Here is a 21,286-nt window from a genome sequence, read left to right as displayed (position 1 = left end):
CTCCACTACATCACAGTAGTCAGTGTTTTACTCTCCACTACATCACAGTAGTCAGTGTTTTACTCTCCACTACATCACAGTAGTCAGTGTGTTTTACTCTCGACTACATCACAGTAGTCAGTGTTTTACTCTCCACTACATCACAGTAGTCAATGGGTTTTACTCTCCACTACACCACAGTAGTCAGTGTTTTACTCTCCACTACATCACAGTAGTCAGTGTTTTACTCTCCACTACATCACAGTAGTCAGTGTTTTACTCTCCACTACATCACAGTAGTCAGGGTTTTACTCTCCACTACATCACAGTAGTCAGGGTTTTACTCTCCACTACATTACAGTAGTCAGTGTTTTACTCTCCACTACTCTGAAATTGTAGGGTCTAAACTTACCTAAACCAGTCCCAGTTGGGTCTCCTCCTTGGATCTGAAAGACATTGGGAAAGAGATGTATTTACATACATTAATAGAACACTATCAATAACAATGGACTGTGTGGTTGTCGTGGTAACAGGAGGGGAGTCTAGTTACGGTAATTCCAGATAGGCGAGTCAGAGAATGAAGACGTAATGCGTTTAGTCTCACCATGAAGTTCCTGATAGATCTGTGGAAGACAGTTCCGTCATAGTAACCCTTCTTACACAGCTTGGTGAAGTTCTCTCCTGCTTTAGGAACCTGGGACAGGGAGGAGACGACCGTGGAAATACTGAGTTATTAGGAAGAACAATAGTGAGTTTATAAAAACACCTTCCTGTACAAGACAAAGTTAAAGACCTGTCCTGTGTCACTCCACACTACAGTGAGGGAAAAAAGTATTTGATCCCTTGCTGATTTTGTACGTTTGCCCACTGACAAAGACATGATCAGTCTATAATTTTAATGGTAGGTTTATTTGAACAGTGAGAGAGAATAACAACAAAATCCAGAAAAACGCATGTCAAAAATGTTAACCAGCATATTGGTGTTGAGAACAATGTGGCGGAGGTAGCAGCGGAGTTAAGAGAAAACAGAGAGGAGAGAGGAAACCCCAACTGAATTAGGTCTGTAATCAATAGCCTGACTGTTAAACGGGCCTGGCTTTACAAATCATCCATATACACAGTGCATTCGGAAAGTATTCAAACCCCTTCAGTTTTTCCACATTGTTACATTAAAAACGTATTCTAAAATTGATAAAATAAATGGTTTTTCCTCATCAATCTACACACAATACCCCATAAACAAGTTTTTAGAAAATGTATACCTTATTCACATACAGTACCAGTCAAAAGTTTGGACACACCTACTCATTCCAGGGTTTTTCTTGATTTTTACTATTTTCTACATTGTAGAATAATAGTGAAGACATCAAAACTATGAAAAATAACACATATGGAATCATGTAGTAACCAAAAAAAAGTGTTAAACAAATCAAAATATATTTGCGATTTTTCAAATAGCCACCCTTTGCCTTGACAGCTTCGCACACTCTTGGCATTCTCTCAACCAGCTTCATGGGGTAGTCACCTGGAATGCATTTCAATTAACAGGTGTGCCTTCTTAAAAGTTAATTTGTGGAATTTCTTTCCTCCTTAATGTGTTTGAGCCAATCAGTTGTGTTGTGACAAGGTAGGGGTGGTATACATTTGGTAAAAGACCTAGTCCATATTATGGCAAGAACAGCTCAAATAAGCAAAGGGAAATGACAGTTCATCATTACTTTAAGGCATGAAGGTCAGTCAATACGGAATATTTCAAGAACTTTGAAAGTTTCTTCAAGTGAAGTCGCAAAAACCATCAAGCGCTATGATGAAACTGGCTCTCACTGAGCTCGGCCAAACTGAACAATCGGGGGAGAAGGGCCTTGGTTAGGGAGGTGACCAAGAACCCAATGGTCAATCTGACAGAGCTCTAGAATTCCTCTGTGAAGATGTAAGAACCTTCCAGAAGGACAACCATCTCTGCAGCACTCCACCAATCAGGCCTTTATGGTAGAGTGGCCAGACGGAAGCCACTCCTCAGTAAAAGGCACATGACAGCCCGCTTGGACTTTACCAAAAGGCAACTAAAGGACTGTGACCACGGGAAACAAGATTCTCTGGTCTGATAAAACCAAGATTGAATATCTGGAGGAAACCTGGCACCATCCCTACGGTGAAGCATGGTGGTGGCAGCATCATGCTGTGGGGATGTTTTTCTGCGGCAGGGACTGATAGACTAGTCAGGATCGAGGGAAAGATGAACGGAGCAAAGTACAGAGAGATCCTTGATGAAAACCTGCTCCAAAGCACTCAGGACCTCAGACTGGGGTGAAGGATCACCTTCCAACAGGACAACGACCCTAAGCACACAGCCAAGACAATGCAGGAGTGGCTTCGGGACAAGTCTCTGAATATCCTTGAGTGGCCCAGCCAGAACCCGATCGAACATCTCTGGAGAGACCTGAAAATAGCAGTGCAGCGATGCTCCCCATCCAACCTGACAGAGCTTGAGAGGATCTGCAGAGAAGAATGGGAGAAACTCCCCAAATACAGGTGTGCCAAGCTTGTAGCGTCATACCCAAGAAGACTCGAGGCTGTAATCGCTGCCAAAGGTGCTTCAACAAAGTACTGAGTAAAGGGTCTGAATACTTATGTAAATAGTTTTATATATTTAATACATTCGCAAAATTTCACAAACACCGTTTTTGCTTTGCATTATGGGGTATTATGTGTAGATTGAAGAGGGGAAAAAACGATTTAATCCATTTTAGAATAAGGCTGTAACGTAACAAAAGGTGGAAATAGTCAGGGGTCTGAAAACTTTCAGAATTAACTGTATCTACATAAATAAGACAGATCCTGCTTCTGATGCCTGTTTGTTTAATAGCCTACTGATTCCATGAGCACCAAGCCTCAGTCGTGTGAGCGAGCGGTTAGCAGATGTCAACGTTGTGAACAGAGTGCTCCAGGGTGGTTGTAGGTTATGGTATGGGCAGGCATAAACTATGGACAACGAACACAATTGCATTTTATCTATGGCAATTTGAATGCACAGAGATACCGTGACGAGGTCCTGAGGCCCATTGTCGTGCCATTCATCCGCCACCATCACCTCATGTTTCAGCATGATAATGCACGGACCTGTACACAATTCCTGGAAGCTGAAAATGTCCCAGTTCTTCCATGGCCTGCATACTCACCAGACATGTCACCCATTGAGCATGTTTGGGATGCTCTGGATCGACGTGTACGACAGTGTGTTCCAGTTCTCGCCAATATCCAGCAACTTCGCACAGCCATTTGAAGAGGAGTGGTACAACATTCCACAGGCCACAATCAACAGCCTGATCAACTCTATGCGAAGGAGATGTGTCACGCTGTATGGTCACACCAGATACTGACTGGTTTTCTGATCCACGCCCCTACCTTTTTTTAAAGATACCACAGATATTGTATGACTTGAAATCCATAGATTAGGGCCTAATATTTCCTTATATGAACTAACTTAATAAAAATAAAAAATAAATTGTTGCTTTCATATTTTTGTTCAGTGTAAATACTGGTATTAACCCAATAGTATTACAATGTGCAGATAGAGGGGACAGATAGAGGGGGGGGGCAGATAGAGGGGGGGCAGATAGAGGGGGGGCAGATAGAGGGGGGGGGGCAGATAGAGGGGGGGGCAGATAGAGGGGGGGGGCAGATAGAGGGGGGGGCAGATAGAGGGGGGGGCAGATAGAGGGGGAGCAGAGAGAGGGGGGGCAGATAGAGGGGGGGCAGATAGAGGGGGGCAGATAGAGGGGGGCAGAGAGAAAGAGAGAGGTCCGTTAGGATTCAAGGACGATAGTAACGCTACATGTTTTAGACTACACCGAGTGGACAAATCATTAGGAACAGCTCTTTCCATGACAGACTGACCAGGTGAATCCAGGTGAAAGCTATGATCCCTTATTGATGTCACCTGTTAAATCCACTTCAATCAGTGTAGATGAAGGGGAGGAAACAGGTTAAATAACGATTTTTAAGCTTTGAGACGGATTGTGTATGTGTGCCATTCAGAGGGTGAATGGGCAAGACAATAGATTTCAGTGCCTTTGAACGAGGTATGGTAGTAGGTGCCAGGCGCACCGGTTTGTGTCAAGAACTGCAACACTGCTGGGTGTTTCCCTCTCAACAGTTTCCCGTGTGTATCAAGACCGGTCCACCACCCAAAGGACATCCAGCCAACTTGACACAGCAGTGGGAAGCATTGGAGTCAACTTGGGCCAGAATCCCTGTGGAACGCTTTCGACACCTTGTAGAGTCCATGACCTGAAGAATTGAGGCTTTGAGGGCAAAGCGGGGGCAGGGGAAAGTCAAGCCCACTATCCTGCCATTGCAAGAGCCATGCACTACCAACTGAACTACAAAGGGCCGTGCACACACACACACACACACACACACACACACACACACACACACACACACACACACACACACACACACACACACACACACACACACACACACACACACACACACACACACACACACACCTTGTCACAGTACAGTTCCAGGTTGATATCTCCCTTGTTGGTGTGGAGGCGGACGTAGCCTTTCTTCTTCACGTAGGTGTAGCGCACCGTGTCGTCTGCGATCGCATCTGCAACAACAACCGGTGAAAACATCAGTCTCATGTGTTTCTCAAATGATGATGAGAGCCGTCCGCTGTGTGTCAAGGTAATGATCCTCCTACACTAGGTTGTCAGGATGTTCTCTGTGTTAGAGACCACTAACCTGCAGTGTGTTATAGACCACTAACCTGCTCTGTGTTAGAGACCACTAACCTGCAGTGTGTTATAGACCACTAACCTGCAGTGTGTTATAGACCACTAACCTGCAGTGTGTTATAGAGACCACTAACCTGCAGTGTGTTATAGACCACTAACCTGCAGTGTGTTATAGACCACTAACCTGCAGTGTGTTATAGAGACCACTAACCTGCAGTGTGTTATAGACCACTAACCTGCAGTGTGTTATAGACCACTAACCTGCAGTGTGTTATAGAGACCACTAACCTGCAGTGTGTTATAGACCACTAACCTGCAGTGTGTTATAGAGACCACTAACCTGCAGTGTGTTATAGAGACCACTAACCTGCAGTGTGTTCAGTAGCAGGGGTCATTGCTGTGGAGGTGAAGGAAGCAGATACTCTGCCTGTAGAGTAGTGGGCCTAGGGGAGGGAGAGAGAGAACGGTTAGTACCCTAGACACTTCCACTCTACACACTTAACCCCTAGATACTCTGCCTGTAGAGTAGTGGGCCTAGGGGAGGGAGGGAGAGAGAGAACGGTTAGTACCCTAGACACTTCCACTCTACACACTTAACCCCTAGATACTCTGCCTGTAGAGTAGTGGGCCTAGGGGAGGGAGGGAGGGAGAGAACGGTTAGTACCCTAGACACTTCCACTCTACACACTTAACCCCTAGATACTCTGCCTGTAGAGTAGTGAGCCTAGGGGAGGGAGGGAGAGAGAGAACGGTTAGTACCCTAGACACTTCCACTCTACACACTTAACCCCTAGATACTCTGCCTGTAGAGTAGTGGGCCTAGGGGAGGGAGGGAGGGAGAGAACGGTTAGTACCCTAGACACTTCCACTCTACACACTTAACCCCTAGATACTCTGCCTGTAGAGTAGTGGGCCTAGGGGAGGGAGGGAGGGAGAGAACGGTTAGTACCCTAGACACTTCCACTCTACACACTTAACCCCTAGATACTCTGCCTGTAGAGTAGTGGGCCTAGGGGAGGGAGGGAGAGAGAGAACGGTTAGTACCCTAGACACTTCCACTCTACACACTTAACCCCTAGATACTCTGCCTGTAGAGTAGTGGGCCTAGGGGAGGGAGGGAGGGAGAGAACGGTTAGTACCCTAGACACTTCCACTCTACACACTTAACCCCTAGATACTCTGCCTGTAGAGTAGTGGGCCTAGGGGAGGGAGGGAGGGAGAGAACGGTTAGTACCCTAGACACTTCCACTCTACACACTTAACCCCTAGATACTCTGCCTGTAGAGTAGTGAGCCTAGGGGAGGGAGGGAGAGAGAGAGAGGCGAGTCATTGGTCCTGTCTTAGAAAGCTAGCCTTAAGACACTTAACAGCTAGGCCCCAGCCCTATAGCTAGACAGGGCCTCGACGGCTCCACCTAACCCACACTCCTGTTTCCCGGAAGTAGGAAACGGCAGGACGGTGGGAACGTCGCCTAGGCTGGGCAGTGACCTCTTGGAACGTCAACAACTCCCAGACAGATTAACGTTACGTAAAAGAAGGGGGTCTAATTTGAATCATGGTGACTCCCTTCACACCAACATCTTGCAGCCCAGCCACCAACTAGTCCTATCAAAGAGCGAGAGAGAGAGCGAGAGATGGTCAGCAGAGAGAGAGAGATGGTCAGCAGAGAGAGAGCGAGAGATGGTCAGCAGAGAGAGAGCGAGAGATGGTCAGCAGAGAGAGAGAGAGAGAGAGAGAGAGATGGTCAGCAGAGAGAGAGAGAGAGTCAGCAGAGAGAGAGAGAGAGATGGTCAGCAGAGAGAGAGAGAGAGAGAGATGGTCAGCAGAGAGAGAGATGATCAGTAAACAGTATATTTGACCTCTCAGCTTCCCTATGATATCTAAAAACCTCTTAACAGAAAACCAAAGAAAAGTAACAATGACAAATGGTTTGATGAAGAATGCAAAAACCTAAGACAGAAATTGAGAAACCTATCCAACCAAAAACATAGACCCCTAGAAAACCTGAGCCTACGCCTTCACTATGGTGAATCACTAAAACAATACAGAAATACACTACGGAAAAAGAAGGAACAGCACGTCAGAAATCAGCTCAATGTAATTGAAGAATCCATAGAATCAAATCACTTCTGGGAAAATTGGAAAACACCAAACAAACAATAACATGAAGAGTTATCTATCCAAAACAGAGATGTATGGGTAAACCACTTCTTCAATCTTTCTGGCTCTATAACAAAGAACAAACAGCAAAAACATATACATGATCAATTACAAATCTTAGGATCAACTATTAAAGACTACCAGAACCCACTGGATTCTCCAATTACATTGAATGAACTACAGGATAAAATACAAACCCTCCAACCCAAAAAGTCCTGTGGTGTTGATGGTATCCTCAACAAAATGATCAAATTTACAGACCACAAATTCCAATTGGCTATACTTAAACTCTTTAACATCATCCTTAGCTCTGGCATCTTCCCCAATATTTGGAACCAAGGACTAATAACCCCAATCCACAGAAGTGGAGACAAATTTGACCCCAATAACTACTGTGGGATATGCGTCAACAGCAACCTTGGGAAAATCCTCTTCATTATCATTAACAGCAGACTAGTTCATTTCATCAGTAAAACAATGCACTGAGCAAATGTCAAATTGGCTTTATACCAAATTACCGTACGACAGACCACGTATTCTACTGTTCGCTGATGATCTGGTGCTTCTGTCACCAACCAAGGAGGGCCTACAGCAGCACCTAGATCTTCTGCACAGATTCTGTCAGACCTGGGCCCTGACAGTAAATCTCAGTAAGACAAAAATAATGGTGTTCCAAAAAAGGTCCAGTTGCCAGGACCACAAATACAAATTCCATCTAGACACCGTTGCCCTAGATTACACAAAAAACTATACATACCTCGGCCTAAATATCAGCGCCACAGGTAACTTCCACAAAGCTGTGAACGATCTGAGAGACAAGGCAAGAAGGGCCTTCTATGCCATCAAATGGAACATAACATTTGACATACCAATTAGGATCTGGCTAAAAATACTTGAATCAGTTATAGAACCCATTGCCCTTTATGGTTCTGAGGTCTGGGGTCCGCTCACCAACCAAGAATTCACAAAATGGGACAAACACCAAATTGAGACTCTGCATGCAGAATTCTGCAAAAATATCCTCTGTGTACAACGAAAAACACCAAATAATGCATGCAGAGCAGAATTAGGCCGATACCCACTAATCATCAAAATCCAGAAAAGAGCTGTTAAATTCTATAACCACTTAAAACGAAGCGATTCCCAAACCTTCCATAACAAAGCCATCACCTACAGAGAGATGAACTTGGAGAAGAGTCCCCTAAGTAAGCTTGTCCTGGGGCTCTGTTCACAAACACAAACAGACCACACAGAGCCCCAGAACAGCAACACAATTAGACCCAACCAAATCATGAGAAAACAAAAAGAGAATTACTTGACACATTGGAAAGAATTAACAAAAAAACTGAGCAAACTAGAATGCTATTTGGCCCTAAACAGAGAGTACACAGTGGCAGAATACCTGACCACTGTGACTGACCCAAACTTAAGGAAAGCTTTGACTATATACAGACTCAGTGAGCATAGCCTTACTATTGAGAAAGGCCGCCGTAGGCAGACCTGGCTCTCAAGAGAAGACGGGCTATGTGCCCACTGCCCACAAAATGAGATGGAAACTGAGCTGCACTTCCTAAACTCCTGCCAAATGTATGACCACATTAGAGACACATATTTCCCTCCGATTACACAGATCCACAAAGAATTAGAAAACAAACCCAATTTAAACTCGGTGTGCCATCACAGCAGCAAGATTTGTGATCTGTTGCCACAAGAAAAGGACAACCAGTGAAGAACAAACACCATTGTAAATACAACCCATATTTATGTTTATTTATTTTCCAATTTGTACTTTAACAATTTGCACATCATTACACCACTGTATATATACATAATATGACATTTGAAATGTCTTTATTCTTTTGGAACTTCTGAGTGTAATGTTTACTGTTAATATTTATTTCACTATCTACTTCACTTGCTTTGGCAATGTTAACATACGTTTCCCATGACAATAAAGACCTTACATTGAAATTGAATTGAGAGAGAGCGCGAGAGATGGTCAGCAGAGAGAGAGAGAGTGACCATTACAATGCCCTCAAATGCCAAGAGGTGACCATAGAGAAGAGTCCCCTCAGCCAGCTGGTTCTGAGGCTCAGTTCACTAACCCAAACCAACCCAACAAAGCCTCAGGACCACCAACCAAAATCATCACAAAACAAAAAGAAATATATATCACCTATTGGAAAGACACCACAAAAAATCAAAGTAAACTTCAATGCTATGTCTCTAAACAGACAGTACATGGTGGCAGACTATCTGACCACTGTGACTGATAGAAAACTGAGGAAAACACTGACTAGGTACAGACTCAGTGAACACAGTCTGGCTATAGAGACCGGTCATCACAGACAGATCTGACTAACCAGAGGACAGGCTGTACTCACTCGGTCCTCAGAAAGGTAGAGACAGAGCTGCATTTCCTATTATACTGTGACAAATACTCAGAATATTTATTTGCCCAAATTATCATCCAGTACAAACAATTTGAAACCATAAAAGATTAAGAAAAAAATATACAGTGGGGAGAACAAGTATTTGATAGACTGCCGATTTTGCAGGTTTTCCTACTTACAAAGCATGTAGAGGTCTGTAATTTTTATCATAGGTACACTTCAACTGTGAGAGACGGAATCTAAAACAAAAATTCAGAAAATCACATTGTATGATTTTTAAGTAATTAATTTGCATTTTATTGCATGATATAAGTATTTGATCACCTACCAACCAGTAAGAATTCCAGCTCTCACAGACCTGTTAGTTTTTCTTTAAGAAGCCCTCCTGTTCTCCACTCATTACCTGTATTAACTGCACCTGTTTGAACTCGTTACCTGTATAAAAAGACACCTGTCCACACACTCAATCAAACAGACTCCAACCTCTCCACAATGGCCAAGACCAGAGAGCTGTGTAAGGACATCAGGGATAAAATTGTAGACCTGCACAAGGCTGGGATGGGCTACAGGACAATAGACAAGCAGCTTGGTGAGAATGCAACAACTGTTGGCGCAATTATTAGAAAATTGAAGAAGTTCAAGATGACGGTCAATCGACTCGGTCTGGGGCTCCATGCAAGATCTCACCTTGTGGGGCATCAATGATCATGAGGAAGGTGAGGGATCAGCCCAGAACTACACAGCAGGACCTGGTCAATGACCTGAAGAGAGCTGGGACCACAGTCTCAAAGAAAACCATTAGTAACACACTACGCCGTCATGGATTAAAATCCTGCAGCACACGCAAGGTCCCCCTGCTCAAGCCAGCGCATGTCCAGGCCCGTCTGAAGTTTGCCAATGACCATCTGGATGATCCAGAGGAGGAATGGGAGAAGGTCATGTGGTCTGATGAGACAAAAATAGAGCTTTTTGGTCTAAACTCCACTCGCCGTGTTTGGAGGAAGAAGAAGGATGAGTACAACCCCAAGAACACCATCCCAACCGTGAAGCATGGAGGTGGAAACATCATTCTTTGGGGATGCTTTTCTGCAAAGGGGACAGGACGACTGCACCGTATTGAGGGGAGGATGGATGGGGCCATGTATCGCGAGATCTTGGCCAACAACCTCCTTCCCTCAGTAAGAGCATTGAAGATGGGTCGTGGCTGGGTCTTCCAGCATGACAACGACCCGAAACACACAGCCAGGGCAACTAAGGAGTGGCTCCGTAAGAAGCATCTCAAGGTCCTGGAGTGGCCTAGCCAGTCTCCAGACCTGAACCCAATAGAAAATCTTTGGAGGGAGCTGAAAGTCCGTATTGCCCAGCGACAGCCCCGAAACCTGAAGGATCTGGAGAAGGTCTGTATGGAGGAGTGGGCCAAAATCCCTGCTGAAGTGTGTGCAAACCTGGTCAAGACCTACAGGAAACGTATGATCTCTGTAATTGCAAACAAAGGTTTCTGTACCAAATATTAAGTTCTGCTTTTCAATGTATCAAATACTTATGTCATGCAATAAAATGCTAATTGTTTACTTAAAAATCATACAATGTGATTTTCTGGATTTTTGTTTTAGATTCCATCTCTCACAGTTGAAGTGTACCTATGATAAAAAGTACAGACCTCTACATGCTTTGTAAGTAGGAAAACCGGCAAAATCGGCAGTGTATCAAATACTTGTCTCCCCACTGTATATATATATTGGGTGAAAAGCCTAAATGTGCAGCCAAATGTGTCCTCCTGCCACAACCTGAGGGACAGCCAGTGAAAAGTGTAATGTAATGTCAATAATATTTTCCCATTTAGTTTTGGCTTTCATACCATGTCATGTGCCTTCAGTCATGTTGAGACTGACCTACTACTATTGATTATTACCACCATTAATACTGTTGTTGTAGTTCCATTTCCACTACTACTATTATTGATGCTTTATTGCTGCTATGACAATGGAAGTCATTTAACTGGCCATGTCAATAAAGTATACGAGAGAGAGAGAGAGAGAGAGAGACAGAGAGACAGACACAGACACACAGAGAGAGAGAGAGAGAGAGACAGACACACAGAGAGAGAGAGAGAGAGAGAGAGAGAGAGAGAGAGAGAGAGAGAGAGAGAGAGAGAGAGAGAGAGAGAGAGAGAGAGAGAGAGAGAGAGAGAGAGAGAGAGAGAGAGAGAGAGAGAGAGAGAGAGAGAGAGAGAGAGAGAGAGAGAGAGAGAGAGAGAGAGAGAGAGAGAGAGACAGAGACAGAGACAGAGACAGAGTCAGAAAGGTGTGCGTATCCTCACCGCGTTAAATTTGTCAGTCTTTTTGGCCTGTGGTTCCTTCATGGTAGAGGCCAGTAGAGCGTCTCCTTTATACCCCTTATAGAGCTCAGCCAGGGTCTCTCTGGTCTCCAGGTTAGTACTGTTCAGGTGGTAGCCAGGGTCCAGCTTAGCCTTCTCCTCATCTACACACAGACACACATAAAAAGGATTGTAGTTTAGGAAAATGACTTTCTCCTCATCTCCATTTAAAACCAGGAGATCCAGAAAGGTCCATACGTCAAACACCCTAAGTCCCAAATGGCACCCTATTCCCTATATAGTGCACTACTTTAGACCAGAGAATGGCACCCTATTCCCTATATAGTGCACTACTTTAGACCAGAGAATGGCACCCTATTCCCTATATAGTGCACTACTTTAGACCAGAGAATGGCACCCTATTCCCTATATAGTGCACTACTTTAGACCAGAGAATGGCACCCTATTCCCTATATAGTGCACTACTTTAGACCAGAGAATGGCACCCTATTCCCTATATAGTGCACTACTTTAGACCAGAGAATGGCACCCTATTCCCTATATAGTGCACTACTTTAGACCAGAGAATGGCACCCTATTCCCTATGTAGTAGACTACTTTAGACCAGAGAATGGCACCCTATTCCCTATATAGTGCACTACTTTAGACCAGAGAATGGCACCCTATTCCCTATATAGTGCACTACTTTAGACCAGAGAATGGCACCCTATTCCCTATATAGTGCACTACTTTAGACCAGAGAATGGCACCCTATTCCCTATATAGTGCACTACTTTAGACCAGAGAATGGCACCCTATTCCCTATATAGTGCACTACTTTAAACCAGAGGCCTATGGTTTACTACATACAGAATAGTTTACCATTTGGGACTCAGCCCCATCAGTTACCCACCAGGGTCCAGTACTTTGAGGTTGTTCTTGACGTGGAAGAAGTCCGAGACATTGAATTTATCCAGGTTGGTAGGGTCCTGTCGCGTAGAAACAAACACCAGAGAACGCTAAGGACTCAGGACTACATTTACAATCTGAATAGTACAGAAAGAAAACTACATTTCCCACGATGCTTAGCGGGCTTCAGAACATAAGACACATTGAACATCAGTAAACATCTCCTGTACTCTATATACAACACCTGCAGGGTGATGAGGTCCTGTCTGGTGAATGGTTCATCAGACAGCAGGTCTCTGTAACTCTTAGTCTTGATGTTGAGCTGCTCCACAGCCTGAGAAACAATGTGTGTAATAATAATATTAATAATAATAATAATAATCTGGTGGGTGCTTATATTTGTCCTATTTCACACAAGTGTGTATTCATACGGATGTGTGAATTGGAAATGTGTATCTTTGCATATCCCAACTCCCCTTGAGACACCGTCAGAGAGTGGGGTCACGGCCAGGGTCAGCCATTAACAACAGCGAACCTGGAGCAGTTAGGGCTAAGAGCCTTGCTCTAGGGCAAAGCGGCAGATTTTAAATCTTGTTGGTTCGATATAGAGACCTTTCGGTGACTGGCCCAACGCCCTAACCACTAGGCTACCTGCCGCCCTGGTGTGTGTGTGTGTGTGTGTGTGTGTGTGTGTGTGTGTGTGTGTGTGTGTGTGTGTGTGTGTGTGTGTGTGTGAAAAAAAACAAAGATCTTACCTCGTGAGAGAACACATTGCCAGTGAGCTTGTTGGTGACGATATGGGAGTTGTTAGTGAAGACTGTGTACAGGACGGGACAGTGGTATTTACCTGGTCAAATAAAAACCCAAATAGTGTAGTTACCATGATGGTTCCGTAGTTAGTTAGTAGTCTGTCCTACGATGATGGTTCCGTAGTTAGTTAGTAGTCTGTCCTACGATGATGGTTCCGTAGTTAGTTAGTTAGTAGTCTGTCCTACGATGATGGTTCCGTAGTTAGTTAGTAGTCTGTCCTACGATGATGGTTCCGTAGTTAGTTAGTTAGTAGTCTGTACTACGATGATGGTTCCGTAGTTAGTTAGTAGTCTGTCCTACGATGATGGTTCCGTAGTTAGTTAGTAGTCTGTCCTACGATGATGGTTCCGTAGTTAGTTAGTAGTCTGTCCTACGATGATGGTTCCGTAGTTAGTTAGTAGTCTGTCCTACGATGATGGTTCCGTAGTTAGTTAGTAGTCTGTCCTACGATGATGGTTCTGTAGTTAGTTAGTAGTCTGTACTACGATGATGGTTCCGTAGTTAGTAGTCTGTCCTACGATGATGGTTCTGTAGTTAGTTAGTAGTCTGTCCTACGATGATGGTTCCGTAGTTAGTTAGTAGTCTGTCCTACGATGATGGTTCCGTAGTTAGTTAGTAGTCTGTCCTACGATGATGGTTCTGTAGTTAGTTAGTAGTCTGTCCTACGATGATGGTTCCGTAGTTAGTAGTCTGTCCTACGATGATGGTTCTGTAGTTAGTTAGTCTGTCCTACGATGATGGTTCTGTAGTTAGTTAGTAGTCTGTCCTATGATGATGGTTCCGTAGTTAGTTAGTAGTCTGTCCTACGATGATGGTTCTGTAGTTAGTTAGTAGTCTGTCCTACGATGATGGTTGTGTAGTTAGTTAGTAGTCTGTCCTACGATGATGGTTCCGTAGTTAGTTAGTAGTCTGTCCTATGATGATGGTTCTGTAGTTAGTAGTCTGTCCTATGATGATGGTTCTGTAGTTAGTTAGTAGTCTGTCCTATGATGATGGTTCTGTAGTTAGTTAGTAGTCTGTCCTACGATGATGGTTCCGTAGTTAGTTAGTAGTCTGTCCTACGATGATGGTTCTGTAGTTAGTTAGTAGTCTGTCCTACGATGATGGTTCCGTAGTTAGTTAGTAGTCTGTCCTACGATGATGGTTCCGTAGTTAGTTAGTAGTCTGTCCTACGATGATGGTTCTGTAGTTAGTTAGTAGTCTGTCCTACGATGATGGTTCCGTAGTTAGTAGTCTGTCCTACGATGATGGTTCTGTAGTTAGTTAGTAGTCTGTCCTACGATGATGGTTCTGTAGTTAGTTAGTAGTCTGTCCTATGATGATGGTTCCGTAGTTAGTTAGTAGTCTGTCCTACGATGATGGTTCTGTAGTTAGTTAGTAGTCTGTCCTACGATGATGGTTGTGTAGTTAGTTAGTAGTCTGTCCTACGATGATGGTTCCGTAGTTAGTTAGTAGTCTGTCCTACGATGATGGTTCCGTAGTTAGTTAGTAGTCTGTCCTATGATGATGGTTCTGTAGTTAGTAGTCTGTCCTATGATGATGGTTCTGTAGTTAGTTAGTAGTCTGTCCTATGATGATGGTTCCGTAGTTAGTTAGTAGTCTGTCCTATGATGATGGTTCCGTAGTTAGTTAGTAGTCTGTCCTACGATGATGGTTCCGTAGTTAGTTAGTAGTCTGTCCTACGATGATGGTTCTGTAGTTAGTTAGTAGCCTGTCCTACGATGATGGTTCTGTAGTTAGTTAGTAGTCTGTCCTACGATGATGGTTCCGTAGTTAGTTAGTAGTCTGTCCTACGATGATGGTTCCGTAGTTAGTAAGTAGTCTGTCCTACGATGATGGTTCCGTAGTTAGTTAGTAGTCTGTCCTACGATGATGGTTCTGTAGTTAGTTAGTAGTCTGTCCTACGATGATGGTTCCGTAGTTAGTTAGTAGTCTGTCCTACGATGATGGTTCCGTAGTTAGTTAGTAGTCTGTCCTATGATGATGGTTCCGTAGTTAGTTAGTTAGTAGTCTGTCCTACGATGATGGTTCCGTAGTTAGTTAGTTAGTAGTCTGTCCTACGATGATGGTTCCGTAGTTAGTAGTCTGTCCTACAATGATGGTTCCGTAGTTAGTTAGTAGTCTGTCCTATGATGATGGTTCTGTAGTTAGTTAGTAGTCTGTCCTACGATGATGGTTCCGTAGTTAGTTAGTAGTCTGTCCTACGATGATGGTTCTGTAGTTAGTTAGTTAGTAGTCTGTCCTACGATGATGGTTCTGTAGTTAGTTAGTAGTCTGTCCTACGATGATTGTTGTGTAGTTAGTTAGTAGTCTGTCCTACGATGATGGTTCTGTAGTTAGTTAGTAGTCTGTCCTACGATGATGGTTCTGTAGTTAGTTAGTAGCCTGTCCTACGATGATGGTTCCGTAGTTAGTTAGTAGTCTGTCCTACGATGATGGTTCCGTAGTTAGTTAGTAGTCTGTCCTACGATGATGGTTCCGTAGTTAGTTAGTAGTCTGTCCTACGATGATGGTTCCGTAGTTAGTTAGTAGTCTGTCCTACGATGATGGTTCTGTAGTTAGTTAGTAGTCTGTCCTACGATGATGGTTCTGTAGTTAGTTAGTAGTCTGTCCTACGATGATGGTTCTGTAGTTAGTTAGTAGTCTGTCCTACGATGATGGTTCTGTAGTTAGTTAGTAGTCTGTCCTACGATGATGGTTCCGTAGTTAGTTAGTAGTCAGTCCTACGATGATGGTTCCGTAGTTAGTTAGTAGTCTGTCCTACGATGATGGTTCTGTAGTTAGTTAGTAGTCTGTCCTACGATGATGGTTCTGTAGTTAGTTAGTAGTCTGTCCTACGATGATGGTTCCGTAGTTAGTTAGTAGTCTGTCCTACGATGATGGTTCCGTAGTTAGTTAGTAGTCTGTCCTACGATGATGGTTCCGTAGTTAGTTAGTAGTCTGTCCTACGATGATGGTTCCGTAGTTAGTTAGTAGTCTGTCCTACGATGATGGTTCCGTAGTTAGTTAGTAGTCTGTCCTACGATGATGGTTCCGTAGTTAGTTAGTAGTCTGTCCTACGATGATGGTTCTGTAGTTAGTAGTCAGTCCTACGATGATGGTTCTGTAGTTAGTTAGTAGTCTGTCCTACGATGATGGTTCCGTAGTTAGTTAGTAGTCTGTCCTACGATGATGGTTCCGTAGTTAGTTAGTAGTCTGTCCTACGATGATGGTTCCGTAGATAGTTAGTAGTCTGTCCTACGATGATGGTTCTGTAGTTAGTTAGTAGTCTGTCCTACGATGATGGTTCTGTAGTTAGTTAGTAGTCTGTCCTACGATGATGGTTCCGTAGTTAGTTAGTAGTCTGTCCTACGATGATGGTTCCGTAGTTAGTTAGTAGTCTGTCCTACGATGATGGTTCTGTAGTTAGTTAGTAGTCTGTCCTACGATGATGGTTCTGTAGTTAGTAGTCTGTCCTACGATGATGGTTCTGTAGTTAGTTAGTAGTCTGTCCTACGATGATGGTTCTGTAGTTAGTTAGTAGTCTGTCCTACGATGATGGTTCTGTAGTTAGTTGGTAGTCTGTCCTACGATGATGGTTCTGTAGTTAGTTAGTAGTCTGTCCTACGATGATGGTTCTGTAGTTAGTTAGTAGTCTGTCCTACGATGATGGTTCTGTAGTTAGTTAGTAGTCTGTCCTACGATGATGGTTCTGTAGTTAGTTAGTAGTCTGTCCTACGATGATGGTTCCGTAGTTAGTTAGTAGTCTGTCCTACGATGATGGTTCCGTAGTTAGTTAGTAGTCTGTCCTACGATGATGGTTCCGTAGTTAGTTAGTAGTCTGTCCTACGATGATCGTTCTGTAGTTAGTTAGTAGTCTGTCCTACGATGATCGTTCTGTAGTTAGTTAGTAGTCTGTCCTACGATGATGGTTCTGTAGTTAGTTAGTAGTCTGTCCTACGATGATGGTTCTGTAGTTAGTTAGTAGTCTGTCCTACGATGATGGTTCTGTAGTTAGTTAGTAGTCTGTCCTACGATGATGGTTCTGTAGTTAGTTAGTAGTCTGTCCTACGATGATGGTTCTGTAGTTAGTTAGTAGTCTGTCCTACGATGATGGTTCTGTAGTTAGTTAGTAGTCTGTCCTACGATGATGGTTCTGTAGTTAGTTAGTAGTCTGTCCTACGATGATGGTTGTGTAGTTAGTTACAGAAAGCCTTCAGAGACTTACGTTGGGAATGATGGTCGTTCGGAACGCTTTGAAATTCACTGAAAAACCTACCATCATTGTTCTTGGCGAAGTTTAGCTTGATGAGGGACTTAGCTTCCAGTTTCTGGAGGGAAGAGAATGTATGTGAATGTGTGTGTCTGGTGGGGGGGTGAAGAGGGAGGGAGGGAGACAGAGAGGGGTGGAGGGAGAGAGAGAGAGAGAGAGAGGTGGAGGAGAGAGACAGACACAGAGAGTTGGAGGGAGAGAGAGAGACTGACAGAGAGGTGTGGAGGGAGAGAGAGAGAGAGAGACTGACAGAGAGAGGTGGAGGGAGAGAGACTGACAGAGAGAGGTGGAGGGAGAGAGACTGACAGAGAGAGGTGGAGGGAGAGAGACTGACAGAGAGAGGTGGAGGGAGAGAGACTGACAGAGAGAGGTGGAGGGAGAGAGACTGACAGAGAGAGGTGGAGGGAGAGTGCATGGGCAGTCTGGACTATTAATGAGGCAATGCTTAGGAATAAATGATACATCTCTATATAGCAGCTCTCTATAATGTACAGACTTAGTCAGACTACTGTAATACATCTTTATAATGTACAGACTTAGTGCATCAGAGACCATACAATATAAACACAGCACAGTACAGACAGACGGCAGGTACAGACAGACTGCAGGTACAGACAGACGGCAGCACGGCAGGTACAGACAGACGGCAGCACGGCAGGTACAGACAGACGGCAGGGCTAATGCTGCTGAATCTCCTTTGATCCACTATGATCTCCCCCCTCCTGCCCTAAGCACTATGATCTCCCCCCTCCTGCCCTAAGCTCTATGATCTCCCCCCTCCTGCCCTAAGCACTATGATCTCCCCCTCCTGCCCTAAGCACTAGGATCTCCCCCCTCCTGCCCTAAGCCCTATGATCTCCCCCTCCTGCCCTAAGCCCTATGATCTCCCCCTCCTGCCCTATGATCTCCCCCCTCCTGCCCTAAGCACTATGATCTCCCCCCTCCTGCCCTAAGCACTAGGATCTCCCCCCTCCTGCCCTAAGCCCTATGATCTTCCCCTCCTGCCCTAAGCCCTAAGATCTCCCCCCTCCTGCCCTAAGCACTATGATCTCCCCCCTCCTGCCCTAAGCACTAGGATCTCCCCCCTCCTGCCCTAAGCACTACGATCTCCCCCCTCCTGCCCTAAGCACTACGATCTCCCCCCTCCTGCCCTAAGCCATAACCATACATGCTGATAGTGATTCCATGTCATTTCAGTAAACCATGACACACACCATCTCAGATTGTTCTGAATGGTTTCTGTAGTTAGAAACATTCCTGAACCATTATTTTGTTTAAATGTAATTCTCAGACAAATTAAGCTAATTGATTGCACCAAAATTGGACATTTTAATTTATATTCAATAATTATAGTACCCAACATCTGATTTGGTCCAAATCAAATGGTGTAGACTTTGCCGTGAAATGCTTGTAAAAGAAGGTCAAACGGAACTGCTTTCATGGAGGACTGGCTTGAATTGTGAGGATGACCACAATTTATTTTCATAATGAGCCAAAGCAAATGGTTTTCTACCCAAAGTCGCAGAGGCAATGTTGTGATATATTTAATAAACACAAGAGACCAGCAAAATGGATAATAGTGTGGCGCTATACCAGGAACAGCGGCATCTAGTGGTCAAAACCTGGTACTTTCACACTACTTTATGGTAAATAATAATAATCTCAGAGAAATGTCATTGAAGTCGCTTGCATTATTTACCATTAAGTAGTGTGAAAGTACCAGGTTTTGACCACTAGATGCCGCTGTCCCTAGTTTAGTGCCACACTATTATATAATAATATAATATAATATGCCATTTAGCAGACGCTTTTATCCAAAGCGACTTACAGTCATGCGTGCATACATTTTTTTTTGTGTATGGGTGGTCCCGGGGATCGAACCCACTACCTTGGCGTTACAAGCGCCGTGCTCTACCAGCTGAGCTACAGAGGACCATATATATATATATTCACTAGATTAAACAGGGAATAAATTCAACAGAATGGAGAAGCAATACTCCAAGCTGCAGCTCCATACTACTCCACAAACAAAGAACTGATACTGTATACTGGCTGTTGGGGTGGGATTGGTGTGTCCATTTAACACGTCTTACTCCTTGGAAGGAAGAAGTTTGGTCCAAATTGGATGTTGGGTCCTATATTGGATACTATCCAAATCCTATAATTTAAAAAAAATTGCCTATTTGGGTGCAATCAATTAGCTTAATTTGTCAGAGATCACATTTTATTTCAACAAAATAATGTTTCAGGATTTATAATAATATCTGTTACTAACTGCAGAAACGATTTCAGAACAATCTCAGGCAGTGGGTGTCGAAATCCTCTTTTTTATTTATTTTTTATTTCACCTTTATTTAACCAGGTAAGCCAGTTGAGAACAGGTTCTCATTTACAACTGCGACCTGGCCAAGATAAAGCAAAGCAACACTTTCTAGTGTTGAGGTGGAACAACCCCTGTGTTAGTCCTTCACAAGTGGAGAGAGAGAGACCCACAGCTGGACTAGTCCAGACATGTATGTGTGTGTGTGTGTGTGTGTGTGTACCGCAGCAGCTGGACTAGTCCAGACATGTATGTATGTATGTGTACCCCAGCAGCAGGACTAGTCCAGACATGTCTAGAACAGGGGTAGGCAACCCTGTTCCTGGAGTGCCGCAGGTACTGCAGGATTTGGTTCCAACTAGGCACCACACCTGACCAACTGAGCTAATTGATCAGATCAGTGATTGACTAAATTCAACACACCTGGTCTTCCAGGTCGGTTAAACCAAAAACGTTAAGCGCCTGCAGCCCTCCAGGACCCAGGTTGCCTTCCCCTGTTCTAGAAGGATCTCTCTGCAGCCAGACTAATCAATCCTGACTGGCTGCAGGATCCAGCTGGAAGGACACACATTAAGTCTCTCTCACTCACACACGCTGATACGAGCACGTCTCACCTATCAGTTCGTGGACATGTGAAACTGTCACGGCGTGATCTGGACATATGTTTTATCCACCTAGTTTAATCTCTGTTACTTTACCAGAGGAAAGAATGGCAGTTGGTGTACTAGGGGGCTTACCTGTAAAGTCCACAGGGGAACAGGTAAGCATGGACGTAGGGAAGACATGCACTCAGCCAGAGAGGAAGAGGCCAAGCCAGAGAGTTTTCAGTCTCACCTAAATCTGTCTAAAATAAGTCCAATGCGTTACTATGATAGGCTTATTTTTGGACCTAAGCTTGACGCCTGCCTTCCCCCATTTGGGACGACTCCCATTGTTGGGATGGAGACATGAGCATCTCATCATTATATACAGATCTCTGACTCGGATGACAGCCTCAACATGCTGTGGAGGTTGACTCCCTCCAGTGGCTGAGAAAGGTACTGTCATGCTTATAATAATCCATTTCTTAAGAAGTGCCAGGAACAATCCTGTTGTGGTTGGCTGACTACTTACCTCTCCAGAGATGGGATTGGTGCCAAACTTCTTTATCCAAGGAACGATGCTCCTAAAGCACAGGACACAGAGGGGTTTGGTCAACGCTACAGGCTGGTTTACACCTACTCTACTTATACAAAGCAAGAATGATAAGCAAAATGGCGATCCTGCCTTGAGTTATGAATTGAGGGGCTGCACACGTCTGCATAGTTTTGCTACGCAACTTGTAGTCCTTCAAAAAAAAAATATTAATAATTTATTTAACTAGGCAAGTCCGTTAAGAACAAATTCTTATTTACAATG

General features: G+C 44.1%; 1 protein-coding gene across 1 annotated transcript in view; it reads right to left on the bottom strand.

Moving 5' to 3' along the window:
- ppil2 (peptidylprolyl isomerase (cyclophilin)-like 2) overlaps positions 1-21,286 on the bottom strand; it is a 36,582-nt gene that overhangs the window by 13,129 nt on the left and 2,167 nt on the right. Inside the window, exons 5-14 of the mRNA XM_084180788.1 lie at positions 21,002-21,053; positions 17,575-17,626; positions 13,262-13,353; positions 12,751-12,840; positions 12,511-12,586; positions 11,601-11,761; positions 5,095-5,170; positions 4,494-4,600; positions 584-673; positions 392-425 (exon numbers count right to left, since the gene is read on the bottom strand). Of these exons, the coding sequence (XP_084036914.1) occupies positions 392-425; positions 584-673; positions 4,494-4,600; positions 5,095-5,170; positions 11,601-11,761; positions 12,511-12,586; positions 12,751-12,840; positions 13,262-13,353; positions 17,575-17,626; positions 21,002-21,053 (830 nt within the window). The remainder of the gene's footprint in view (positions 1-391; positions 426-583; positions 674-4,493; positions 4,601-5,094; positions 5,171-11,600; positions 11,762-12,510; positions 12,587-12,750; positions 12,841-13,261; positions 13,354-17,574; positions 17,627-21,001; positions 21,054-21,286) is intronic.

The sequence above is a fragment of the Coregonus lavaretus genome (assembly GCF_964263955.1).
Source record: "Coregonus lavaretus genome assembly, chromosome: 17".
NCBI lineage: Eukaryota > Metazoa > Chordata > Actinopteri > Salmoniformes > Salmonidae > Coregonus > Coregonus lavaretus.
The sequence above is the reverse complement of the archived record's forward strand: the minus strand, read 5'-3'. Positions and strand labels throughout refer to the sequence as shown.